At 32.9% G+C, this 13,928-nt stretch overlaps 1 protein-coding gene across 2 annotated transcripts; it reads right to left on the bottom strand.

Annotated features, from left to right (window-relative positions):
- Positions 1–265: 265 nt before the first annotated feature.
- On the bottom strand, positions 266–9,652 carry LOC141482630 (uncharacterized). 2 transcript variants are annotated; one of them, XM_074176212.1, is made up of 2 exons: positions 9,219–9,652; positions 266–1,054 (listed from the first exon to the last, which is right to left on the bottom strand). In XM_074176212.1, the coding sequence occupies exons 1-2, from the start codon at positions 9,471–9,473 to the stop codon at positions 755–757; spliced, it is 555 nt and encodes a 184-aa protein (XP_074032313.1). In that variant the 5' UTR covers positions 9,474–9,652; the 3' UTR covers positions 266–754. The 2 variants fall into 2 exon arrangements, with proteins under 2 accessions (XP_074032313.1, XP_074032314.1); XM_074176213.1 differs by lacking the exon at positions 9,219–9,652 and adding an exon at positions 1,114–1,951.
- Between the last annotated feature and the right edge of the window lie 4,276 nt (positions 9,653–13,928).

Below are 13,928 nucleotides of genomic sequence, written 5' to 3' on the forward strand. Positions count from 1 at the left end.
TCTGTTATTTTCCGGCTCACAAAGAGTATTCAACAAGAACCCCAAGAACTCGGAACAATCTGTTGTCCTGAATAAGAAATGAGAGGGCTTGATAAAAAACATTGCTAGGATAGGTATTAAAATTGAAACCCAATTGAAATTAAAGTTATTTGAGAATTGAAATATAACTGGAACAATTTTTAACATGAACAGATCATTGAAATAGAAGTTGTTCTTCTCAAAACATAAAAAATGCTTGATGTTTATTAATAAACATTCACATACTGTGGAGCCACATTTATGTTTAATCAAAATCAAATCTTCATCCTCACCATGTTTGCTGTTCTACTTTGAATAGCAACACAAACGGGTATTTTTTATTAACACCGGAATCAATAGTTCCATTCACATTTTTTGACATATTTACTTGCTTTGCCGTACTTTCGGTTCGAACGGAAATGACTCCAACTTTCGATTTTTAAATGGGATATCCTATATATTTTCACTTACTTCGATCGAGAACTACATTCCTAATCCAACAATACTTCACTTGTCAATATTTGACAAACAGAATCATTTTTATTCAAATTTTTATTTTTTGATCTGTAATGCCATGGATCGTGTAAATCGCATCATTCTTTATCAAGTAATATGGCAAAACTATGACTTTAAGGTTTATGACTTCTCAGTCGTTTAAGGAATTATTTCAGTCACAAATATGAATTTTTCAAATATAAAGGGGTGGCTCGTCGGCTTTATGTGAAAGATCATGTTCTTACGAATAATTTGATGTCATACACTTCCACTTTAATTTATTTTTTTTCTGAATAATTGCAAGAAAGTGGCAAATTAGTCCTTTAAGGTTATAAATATTCAAAATTGCCTCCTCCTTGATCACGGCAAAGGGTAACTTAATTGTTGGGCGCATCACATTGATTAGCTGTGCCTCAGTGATGTTCTGGAATGTCACCCTTACTTTATGCTCCAGTTTTTCACGAGTAGCTGATGTTGTATTGTAAACCTGATTTTTAATTGTTCCCCAGAGAAAAAATCTTGCTGAGTAAGATCTGGTGATCTAGAATATGAAAAAGAAATAATACATTTATGTAAAAATATGATAACTCAAGAATGTACCTCACAGGCCACTGAATGGGTCCAAAAGTGCCAATCCACTTTCCTGAGAAGGTGTCATTCAGATGTTCTACTACTACTTGAGAATTGTGAGGTGGTGCTCCATCTTGTTGAATATAGATATCAACTTCGTTAGCCAGGGGCAGATCTTCAATGAAATCATTAATTTGATTTCTAAGGAACTGTAGATATCTTTCCGCAGTCAGTTGTCCGTCGAAAATTATCGGCCCCAAAAGTTTTCCTCCGATAATACCCATTCAGCTTTTGAAACGCTCTTGAAAATTTCCTTCTTGCATCAGATGTAAATTTGTTTAAGACCAGTACCATTTATTATTCCTATTGAACATACCCAAGTTGATGAATCGGGTTTTATCTGAATAAATAATTTCAAATGAAAAACGTACATCTTCTCTGTATTTAGTCAAAAACTTCTACTTCTTTTTCTTCACTGACTATTAAGTTATTTGCATTTTCTTCTGGTTCATTTCACATTTTCCTTTCCAGTTCTGGAAAATAATGCCGAGTGGGATGGCGACGATTAAGGAACCTCTGAGCATAAATTCGAGCTGCATTAGTTGCATTCTTTTTTGTTTCTCCGTAAATTAGCAACATGTCAATTTTCTCGTTTCCAGTATAATTTGCCATATCTAATTATAAACTACATAACGAATATATTTTTAAAAGTGACAGCATACTCATTAGCCTATTTGTTTAGGTAGTACTAGCAATAGCTTCAATTGTTTGTCACGGATAACAAGAATAACAGGACTTACTGCATAAGTACCTATACCGAATACGTATTATTTGTTATTAGGTATGATTGTTTCTTGCAATTATCCAGAAAAATAGATCAAGTGAAAGTGTGTGGCATCAAATTATTCGCAAAAAAATGATATTTCACAAAAAGCTGACGAGCCAACCTTTTTCATTTGAAAAAATCAAATTGACTGGATAAATTCATATTTACGACTGTGAAATAATTATTAAAACGACTGTGAAGTCATAAGCCTCAAAGTCGTAGTTTTCCCATGTTACTTGATCAAGATTGAAGCGATTTACACGATCCATGGCATTCTAGATAAAAAAAAAAATGGAATAGAAATGATTTTATTTGTCAAATATTGACAAGTGGAGCATTTTTGGATTTAGAATGTCATTCTCGCTCGAAATAAGTAAAAATATATAGGATGTCCCATTTGAAAATCGAAAGGTGGGGTAATTTCCGGTCGAACCAGAAATACGGCAAAGCTAGTAAATATGTCAAAAAATAGGAATTGTACAATAATATACAACCGCCAAATTTTGCTTTTTTCATCTCCAATAATAAAAAAGTTATAGGGGTGAGCCGGCTTTGAGAATCACCCGGTAGACTAGGTATTTCTTTTATTTTGTATTACTTAAGTCGTTTTCCATTCCAGTCGTTATCTCGAAGAGCCTATAGACTCAGTGAATTCTTTCTTATTCAGTAATATTATTCAATAAATTGAGAAATTTATAGAGAATGAAATTTTTTTTTCTTCATTTGCAATACCCGTTGAATGAAAATTGATTGAAGTCAAAAATTAGTCACACCACAATTTTTGAATATGGTTCTTAACTAAGAGAATTGTAAAGTGTCGAATTCAAATTTTGTAGTTTGGAGAAATTATAATTATTTCCAGAAATTTGTTTGAAGGTGATTGACAATGTTTCATGATGAATTTCATCAGTTCGGACTTCCATTGTCTGATATTATTTAAAATGATTTGAAATCCCTGAAAGAACTGAAAAAGAAGAATTGAAAATGAATAGCTGAAGATAACAATAATATTAAACAAAAAAACCTAAAATGAAATAATAGTGAAATAAAATAAAAGTAAAAATCGAACAGCTGAGCAAAAATTAAAATGAAAAATTAAGAGATTCCAATTGTTTGATATAATTGTTATTGAAAGAAAATTTATGGTTTTTTACTACTCCATCTTGATATGGTAGACAGCCAAAAACTTTCTTCCCCAAAAATTAATCATTCCTAAAAATATAACCGCTTCAATTCATAATTGTTATATTCAGCTATTTATTTTTGATTCTCCTTTTTAAGTTCTTTTAGGGATTTCAAACCATTTTATATAATCATCAGACAATGAAAGTCCAAACTAACGAAATTTCCCGAAATTTCTCACTGTTCCAAAATATTGGAAAATTTGCGAAAAATGTTTCGAGAACTTAATGTTATCGATTAATCAAAAAAATATTAGTATTTCCTAGAATATGACGCATACTTTCATTGAATGTACTGAAAGAATATAATTATTCTTCATTTCCAGAGCAATTACACTGCAAATTTTCAATTCTATAGGTATAAAAATATGAGTACATACCATTACAATAAGTACCTGAAACTAATTATCTATAAATGAGTATCTATCAATCAATTATTTGGTACTTGTTGGAATCTTCAAAGTAATATAAAAAGTCTCATATGTGGCAATCATTCATTTTTTCAATCTGATAGGGTCCAAGGACTTGAAATGGAAATAGACTGATTAGTAACATTTTGTGATTATTTTCGCTAGATTTAATAAAAACAAGCATGAAACTACAAATTGTTTTATTTATGATAAAAAACAAATTATTTATATTTTCTATACATCTCCTTATACTTTATAAGGGCCACGACAGTAATTTATATAATTTTCATTATTTGAAATCCACGCAGTGAGTATTAGTTAAAATCCATTACTTCCAAAATATGTGCTTTTTGAAATCAATGAAATGATTTCAAATCATTTTATATAATATCAGACAATGAAAGTCCAAACTAATGAAATTTCCCAAAATTTCTCACTGTTCCAAAATATTGGAAAATTTGCGAAAAATGTTTTAAGAACATCAATGTTATCGATTAGTCAAAAAATATTGGTATTTCGTAGAATACGACGGATACTTTTGAATATACTGAAAGAATGTAATTATTCTTCATTTCCAGAGCAATTACACTGCAAATTTTCCATTCTATAGGTATAAAAATATGAGTACATATCAGTAAAATAATTACCTGAAACTAACTATCTATAAACGAGTACCTATCAATCAATTATTTGCTACCTAAATGAATCTTCAAAGTAATATATAAACAGTCTCATATGTGGCAATCATTCATTCTTTTTGAAATCGAGTGGTAGAAGTGCAAAGTGGTAGAAGAACAAAAATGAAAGTCAAAGTGAATTCATTGATGCTTGAGGAAACGGAAGGTGAGTTATTTCTAATGGTACCAATATACAGATGCCTCGAAATATTTTCGGGTATATTTTCTATATTTCTATTGCCAACTCGTTGTTTATAACGTTATTTTTATTAATTTTCAGAGGAATCCGTTGAGTTTTTTGATGACTTCCTGGATTTTATCAATTCTACAGATTCGGATATTCGGAATGTTAAAGTCATTGAATGGCAGAAACTGTTGGAGGAAGACCAAAACATCGAAGGAGTATCAACCACTCTTTCTCTCGAAGACCTGCCGTGTGAACTACGTCGACCTTTATTAGCTGATAAAGGTCAGACTGAACTGTCAGACGTGACTGAGCCAGTACTCAATAGAAAGTATGGAGTTATAATGGAGTATGACGTCAATTATTTTGGTCCCGATTCAGTTCCGGATGAGAAAATGTTGAAAAAGGAGCAATATGAACGAAATAGGGCCTCAATATTGAAGAAAATTGCCGACATGAATAGGGAGCGGTACGAACGCAATAGGGCCTCCATATTGGAGAAGATTGCCCTCATGAAGTCTGCCGATGCAATTGCAGCTTCTGAGCCAGCGAAGGTCAAAGATGTTGAAAGTGAGCCATCAAAGGGCGAAGTTGAAAATGTGTTCGTTCCTAATATCGCAGATCGCGTAAAATTTAGGAAAAGAAAACTCAGGATTCATGATGAATCGCCATCAATCAAAAGAAGAAGGAAAAACAGAAGTAATACATGAATCCAGATGACATGCACGCAAGAAAGACGGCCTTACAAATGGTTTAAGATCATGCAAAAAACGCAGTAGTCCATACTATGATTGTAGAACTGATATACCTATTAGGGTCCAAGGACTTGTACTGCAATTATGACTGATTAATAACATTTTGTAATTTTCTTTACTATAGTTAATGAAATTAAGTTACCACACAAAAACTTATATTTGTTTTATTTCTGATAAAAAATAATTATCTATAATTTATATACATCTCCTTATACTTTATAAGGGCCACGACAGTAATTTATACGATTTTCATTATTTGAAATCCACGCAATGAGTATTAGTTAAATGCAATTACTTCCAAAAAATGTGCTCCTTGTTTTCTCTTGCTATAAAAACAGTTCAGTGACACCCTACCCAATATTGATCCAGGATGTCCATAAACCTGGCCCATATTAGATGCATTTACCTTTTAAGTAATTGAAGATTAAACGACTTACCTGAGTGCATTCAACTCTCATTTGAACGAGATAGCCACGTCTGAAGAGATTACAACCCACCCTCCGAAGAATTACCCCCGCTAAACATTTTTGGCAAATTTCCCTAAATTCAACGCCCTAGTGTTCCCCTGGGATCCATATTTTTTCCAATTCTCTTTTAATTATATACCATCGGCTTATTTGAACAAACCAAGAGTCCAATATATTGCACACTCGTCTCGTCATTACATTTGGATTCGAGGACATCGGCTGCGGATGCAGATATTCACCGGCAGCAGGAGGTTGAATATCCTAATGAAGATCTAAAGTCTATCCAAATCCAAGATAGAGTAAAGCAGAACCGAAGCGTGATATTCACGTGATCGCCCAGTGTCAGATGGAAAAGGCAGCGTTCATTGGTGAATTCGCCTTCTTGGTACGAGTTCGGTACCAACACAGAGTAATCAGTCGTTTGTGTGGCGTGCGTTATAGTATATTGTTTAAAATTGTATTCCAAGATGTCCAGTACAGACACTGCTGATAACACTGTGAGCTATCCTCTGAGTCCAGCCAGGAAACGATCCAAAAAAAGACATTTGAGTGTTGAGATGAAAGAAGTGATTTTAAATGTGTTCAAGAAAGAGATGGAAGAAATTGAGACATCGACTGTCGACGAAGTCGTCTCGAAAGTATCCGATAAATTTGGAGTGTGTTGCTCTTCGATTTACAATGTTTTACAAATACAATATGTGAATCTTTGAGCTATACTATGACTATGGATTTTGGTTTTCACGTTCGGATGGAAGCGACTCCATAGGGTATTATGCACTACAGGAAAATCCTTAAGGGGTTCTAAGAGTAGCGATTCACGTTGGATTTGAATCGATAGAGATTACATTCATTTGGAGACAAAGAGACAAATTTCCAACCTTTTTTCAATGTTCCAAAGTATCAAGGTTGTAATTGATGGTCGTGACTCCAATTAGGCAGATAGCTCTTTTATGGAGGGAGTCCAGCCCAGAGTCAATATGCTGTAGCTAATCAACTATACTTCATACAAATTGGCAACGGAGAAAGTTGTTATTATTCATATAATAATGATTAATAAATTCATTTCCTCTCTCCTCTATTTTCAGTATTGTCTAGAGAAAAGGAAGAGGGTGAAAGAAATTTGTAAACTAATTTGAAATAAATCAAAACACCCAATATGTATATTCCTAGTACATACTTAGTGATCTATGCTTCGGAAAACAAACATTTTTTTTGTCTTTCTTCCAAGGTTTGTTCTCAGAGCTGATTTAGATATTTTCAAATGGTATTTTGTTCTAAGGAGCATTACATTTCATCAAAGTATTGTTGTAAATCATGTTCGAGAGAAAATAATGCCGGCCGCCACTGGTAACCATAAATACGTGACGTAGCTAAAAGCACGCGAATGTACGATGATTCCTCGCCACTATAATATTGGAGCGACACTAGCGAGAAATGCCATTAATTATCGCGATAAGGGACGTTAACCGTAGGTGTAGCCACGACTTAACGCATTAACTTGCGTTAGCGCTTTAAAAATTATCGCGATAATGGGCATTGACGTTAGCCGTTAGTGTGGCCCCAGAATAAAAGCAGCAAGAGTAATGCTACCGATTTTGACGGAACTTTGGAAAAATTTCTACAGCATGCGATTAGCAGCTGTCTCATTCATTTCTGATTATTAAGTGTCTACTATTTTGAAATTATAGTATATCCTATTGAAGCTTTACAAAGTTCCTGTAGGTGAGTTACTTCATCAAATAGGTACACAGTTTTATTGACATGTACCAGAATAATTATGTTATTAAAATATGAAAATATTCAATAACATATCATACATATGTTATAAAGAATTTCATTGAAAGTAATACAAATTATGAAACAAGAACAACAAAAATTGATTGGCGCTTCGGGTCGACTTGATTAATTCCAGTGGTTCACTTGCTTTTTCAACTGCAGGAACACCCGGAAAAACCCACAGCACCACATCATCTGAAGATCTTGATCTGCCTATGTCCCCTCTTTCATAGAATAAAATGTAGGGTGTCCCCAGAGACTCCAATAATATCTAGACATTGCCAGAGTATTTAGTGACACGAATATCGTCAAACTTAAACCAGTCCGTTTCGTCTTTGACCAATGCGTAAAAATGACCAGATTCAACGCCAGAACCAGTCAACAATGACTGCATGAAGATTATAATAGTGGTCTGTTAGATTGATGTGTTCATCTATTTCTAACCTTTGTAAGAGTTTGGTGCTTTCGTCAGAGGTTGAGTCATGTATAAAGATCATCAGTATTATTATCAGATTAACTGGTGCCTCAGCTATAACTTGTTGTCTTATAATAGTCAGTTAGTTTGGCAATATAGTTGATCATCACCCGTTAAAAGTTCCAATTCAAAAGTTCCAACGAACTGGTTTTCGGTCAAATTAGGAAAAGCTAGTTGAAGCTCTAAAAAGTTATATACGTTTATGCTACCTTTCAAACATGTAATACAAAGTAAACTAGTGAGGATTTCTCCAGAAAAAGATCTACAAACACAAGACAAAATAGACTGCATGGAATCATTCAATCCAGAGCGGTCAGAAGGATTGATTCTGTTATTTTCCGGCTCACAAAGAGTATTCAACAGAAACCCCAAGAACTCGGAACAATCTGTTGTCCTGAATAAGAAATGAGAGGGCTTGATATAAAACATTGCTAGGATAGGTATTGAAATTGAAACCCAATTGAAATTAAAGTTATTTGAGAATTGAAATATAACTGGAACAATTCTTAACATGAACAAATCATTGAAATAGAAGTTGTTCTTCTCAAAACATAAAAAATTCTTGATGTTTTTTAATAAACATTCACACACTGTGGAGCCACATTTGTGTTTAATTAAAATCAAATCATCATCGTCACCATGGTTGCCGTTCTACTTTGAATAGCAACACAAACGGGTATTTTTTATTAACACCGGAATCAATAGTTCCATTCACATTTTTTGACATATTTACTTGCTTTGCCGTACTTTCGGTTCGACCGGAAATGACTCCAACTTTCGATTTTTAAATGGGATATCCTATATATTTTCACTTACTTCGATCGAGAATTACATTCCTAATCCAACAATACTTCACTTGTCAATATTTGACAAACAGAATCATTTTTATTCAAATTTTTATTTTTTGATCTGTAATGCCATGGATCGTGTAAATCGCATCATTCTTTATCAAGTAATATGGCAAAACTATGACTTTGAGGTTTATGACTTCTCAGTCGTTTAAGAAATTATTTCAGTCCCAAATATGAATTTTTCAAATATAAAGGGGTGGCTCGTCGGCTTTATTTAAAATATCATTTTCTTACGAATAATTTGATGTCATACACTTCCACTTTAATTTATCTTTTTTTCTGAATAATTGCAAGAAAGTCGCAAATTAGTCTTTTAAGGTTATAAATTTTCAAAATGGCCTCCTCAGTGATGTTCTGGAATGTCACCCTTACTTTATGCTCCAGTTGTTCACGAGTAGCTGATGTTGTATTGTAAACCTGATTTTTATTTGTTCCCCAGAGAAAAAATCTTGCTGAGTAAGATCATCTGGTGATCTAGAATATGAAAAAGAAATAATACATTTATGTAAAAATATGATAACTCAAGAATGTACCTCGCAGGCCACTGAATGGGTCCAAAAGTGCCAATCCACTTTTCCTGAGAAGGTGTCATTCAGATGTTCTACTACGACTTGAGAATTGTGAGGTGGTGCTCCATCTTGTTGAATATAGATATCAACTTCGTTAGCCAGGGGCAGATCTTCAATGAAATCATTAATTTGATTTCTAAGGAACTGTAGATATCTTTCCGCAGTCAGTTGTCCGTCGAAAATTATCGGCCCCAAAAGTTTTCCTCCGATAATACCCATCTAGCATTTGAAACGCTCTTGAAAATTTCCTTCTTGCATCAGATGTAAATTTGTTTAAGACCAGTACCATTTATTATTCCTATTGAACATACCCAAGTTGATGAATCGGGTTTTATCTGAATAAATGATTTCAAATGAAAAACGTACATCTTCTCTGTATTTAGTCAAAAACTTCTACTTCTTTTTCTTCACTGACTATTAAGTTGAAAAAGAAATAATACATTTATGTAAAAATATGATAACTCAAGAATATACCTCGCAGGCCACTGAATGGGTCAAAAAGTGCCAATCCACTTTTCTGAGAAGGGGTTATTCAGATGTTTTCTTACGACTTGAGAATTGTGAGGTGGTGCTCCATCTTGTTGAATATAGATATCAACTTCGTTAGCCAGGGGCAGATCTCCAATGAAATAGTTAATTTGATTTCTAAGGAACTGTACATATCTTTCCGCAGTCAGTTATCCGTCGAAAATTATCGGCCCCAAAAGTTTTCCCCCGATAATACCCATCCAGCACATGAAACCAGCTCGCTCTTGAAAATTTCCTTCTTGCATTATATGTAAATTTGTTTGAGACCAATACCTTCCATTTTTCCTATTGAACATACCCAAGTTGATGAATCGGGTTTCATCTGAATAAATAATTTCAAATGAAAAACGTACATCTTCTCTGTATTTAGTCAAAAACTTCTACTTCTTTTTCTTTACTGACGATGAAGTTATTTGCATTTTCTTCTGGTTCATTTCACATTTTTCTTTCCAGTTCTGGAAAATAATGCTGAGTGGGATGGCGACGATTAAGGAACCTCTGAGCATAAATTCGAGCTGCATTAGTTGCATTCTTTTTTGTTTCTCCGTAAATTAGCAACATGTCAATTTTCTCGTTTCTAGTATAATTTGCCATATCTAATTATAAACTACAAAGGAATATATTTTTAAAAGTGACAGCATACTCATTAACCTATTTGTTTAGGTAGCTTCAATTGTTTGTCACGGAAAACTAGAGTAACAGGACTTACTGCATAAGTACCTATACCGAATATGTATTATTTGTTATTAGGTATGATCGTTTCTTGAAATTATCCAGAAAAATAGATAAAGTGAAAGTGTGTGGCATCAAATTATTCGCAAGAAAATGATCTTTCACAAAAAGCTGACGAGCCAACCTTTTTCATTTGAAAAAATCAAATTGACTGGAAAAAGTCATATTTACGACTGTGAAATAATTATTAAAACGACTGTGAAGTCATAAGCCTCGAAGTCGTAATTTTCCCATGTTACTTTATCAAGAATGAAGCGATTTACACGATCCATGGCATTCTAGATCAAAAAAAAATTGGAATAGAAATGATTTCATTTGTCAAATATTGACAAGTGGAGCATTGTTGGATTTAGAATGTCATTTTCGCTCGAAATAAGTAAAAATTTATACCTAGTAAATATGTCAAAAAATGGGAATTGTACAATAATATACAACCGCCAAATTTTGCTTTTTTCATCTCCAATAATGAAAAAGTTATAGGGGTGAGCCAGCTTTGAGAATCACCCGGTAAACTAGGTACTTCTTTTATTTTGTATTACTTAAGTCGTTTTCCATCCTAATTATCTCGTAGAGCCTATAGACTCAGTAAATTCTTTCTTATTCAGTAATATTATTCAATAAATTGAGAAATTTGTAGAGAATAAATTTTTTTTTCTTCATTTGCAATACCCGTTGAATGAAAATTGATTGAAGTCAAAAATTAGTCACACCACAATTTTTGAATATGGGTCTTAACTAAGAGAATTGTAAAGTGTCGAATTCAAATTTTGTAGTTCGGAGAAATTATAATTATTTCCAGAAATTTGTTTGAAGGTGATTGACAATGTATCATGATGAATTTCATCAGTTCGGACTTCCATTGTCTGATATTATATAAAATGATTTGAAACCCCTGAAAGAACTGAAAAAGAATAATTGAAAATGAATAGCTGAAGATAACAATTATATTAAACAAAAAAACCTGAAATGAAATAATGGTGAAATAAAATACAAGTAAAAATCGAACAGCTGAGCAAAAATAAAAATGAAAAATTAAGAGATTCCAATTACTTGATATAATTGTTATTGAAAGAAAGTTTATGGCTTTCTACTACTCCATCTTGATATGGTAGACAGCCAAAATCTTTCTTTCCCAAAAATTAATCACTCCTAAAAATATAACCGCTTCAATTCATAATTGTTATATTCAGCTATTTATTTTTGATTCTCCTTTTTAAGTCCTTTTAGGGATTTCAAACCATTTTATATAATATCAGACAATGGAAGTCCAAACTAATGAAATTTCCCGAAATTTCTCACTGTTCCAAAATATTGGAAAATTTGCGAAAAATGTTTCGAGAACTTAATGTTATCGATTAATCCTAGAATATGACGCATACTTTCATTGAATGTACTGAAAGAATATAATTATTCTTCATTTACAGAGCAATTACACTGCAAATTTTCAATTCTATAGGTATAAAAATATAAGTACATACCATTACAGTAAGTACCTGAAACTAATTATCTATAAATGAGTATCTATCAATCAATTATTTGGTACCTGTTGAAATCTTCAAAGTAATATAAACAGTCTCATATGTGGCAATCATTCTTTTTTTTAATCTAATAGGGTCCAAGGACTTGAAATGGAAATAGACTGATTAGTAACATTTTGTGAATATTTTCGCTAGATTTAATAAAAATAAGCAAGAAACTACAAATTGTTTTATTTATGATAAAAAACAAATTATTTATATTTTCTATACATCTCCTTATACTTTATAAGGGCCACGACAGTAATTTATATGATTTTCATTATTTGAAATCCACGCAGTGAGTATTAGTTAAAATCCATTACTTCCAAAATATGTGCTTTTTGAAATCAATTAACTGGCTATTGGTATATGGCTTCTATACCATGAAGAGAGCAACCCACCCTCCGATAAATTGGTAAATGATTTCAAATGAAAAACGTACATCTTCTCTGTATTTAGTCATAAACTTTTACTTCTTTTTCTTCACTGACGATGAAGTTATTGGCATTTTCTTCTGGTTCATTTCGCATTTTTCTTTCCAGTTCTGGAAAATAATGCCCAGTGGGATGGCGACGATTAGGGAACCTCTGAGCATAAATTCGAGCTGCATTAGTTGCATTCTTTATGGCTTTCTACTACACCATCTTGATATGGTAAAAAGCCAAAAACTTTCTTCCCCAAAAATTAATCACTCCTAAAAATATAACCGCTTCAATTCATATAATTATTATATTCAGCTATTCATTTTTGATTCTCCTTTTTAAGTTCTTTTAGGGATTTCAAATCATTTTATATAATATCAGAGAATGAAAGTCCAAACTAATGAATTCTCCCGAAATTTCTCACTGTTCCAAAATATTGGAAAATTTGCGAAAAATGTTTTGAGAACATCAATGTTATCGATTAATCAAAAAATAGTGGTATTTCATAGAATACGACGGATACTTTTGAATATACTGAAAGAATTAAATTATTCTTCATGTCCAGAGCAATTACACTGCAAATTTTCCATTCTATAGGTATAAAAATATGAGTACATATCAGTAAAATAATTACCTGAAACTAACTATCTATAAACGAGTACCTATCAATCAATTATTTGCTACCTAAATGAATCTTCAAAGTAATATATAAACAGTCTCATATGTGGCAATCATTCATTCTTTTTGAAATCGAGTGGTAGAAGTGCAAAGTGGTAGAAGAACAAAAATGAAAGTCAAAGTGAATTCATTGATGCTTGAGGAAACGAAAGGTGAGTTATTTCTAATGATACCAATATACAGATGCCTCGAAATAGTTTCGGGTATATTTTCTATATTTCTATTGCCAACTCGTTGTTTATAACGTTATTTTTATTAATTTTCAGAGGAATCCGTTGAGTTTTTTGATGACTTCCTGGATTTTATCAATTCTACAGATTCGGATATTCGGAATGTTAAAGTCATTGAATGGCAGAAACTGTTGGAGGAAGACCAAAACATCGAAGGAGTATCAACCACTCTTTCTCTCGAAGACCTGCCGTGTGAACTACGTCGACCTTTATTAGGTGATAAAGGTTTGAGTGAATCTGAACTGTCAGACGTGACTGAGCCAGTACTCAATAGAAAGTATGGAGTTATAATGCAGTATGACGTCAATTATTTTGGTCCCGATTCAGTTCCGGATGAGAAAATGTTGAAAAAGGAGCAATATGAACGAAATAGGGCCTCAATATTAAAGAAAATTGCCGACATGAATAGGGAGCGGTACGAACGCAATAGGGCCTCCATATTGGAGAAGATTGCCCTCATGAAGTCTGCCGATGCAATTGCAGCTTCTGAGCCAGCAAAGGTCAAAGATGTTGAAAGTTAGCCATCAAAGGGCGAAGTTGAAAATATGTTCGTTCCTAATATCGCAG

This window comes from Leptinotarsa decemlineata, unplaced genomic scaffold, assembly GCF_025532065.1.
Source record: "Leptinotarsa decemlineata unplaced genomic scaffold, Ldec_3_MD MMD2_tig00001719_RagTag_RagTag, whole genome shotgun sequence".
NCBI lineage: Eukaryota > Metazoa > Arthropoda > Insecta > Coleoptera > Chrysomelidae > Leptinotarsa > Leptinotarsa decemlineata.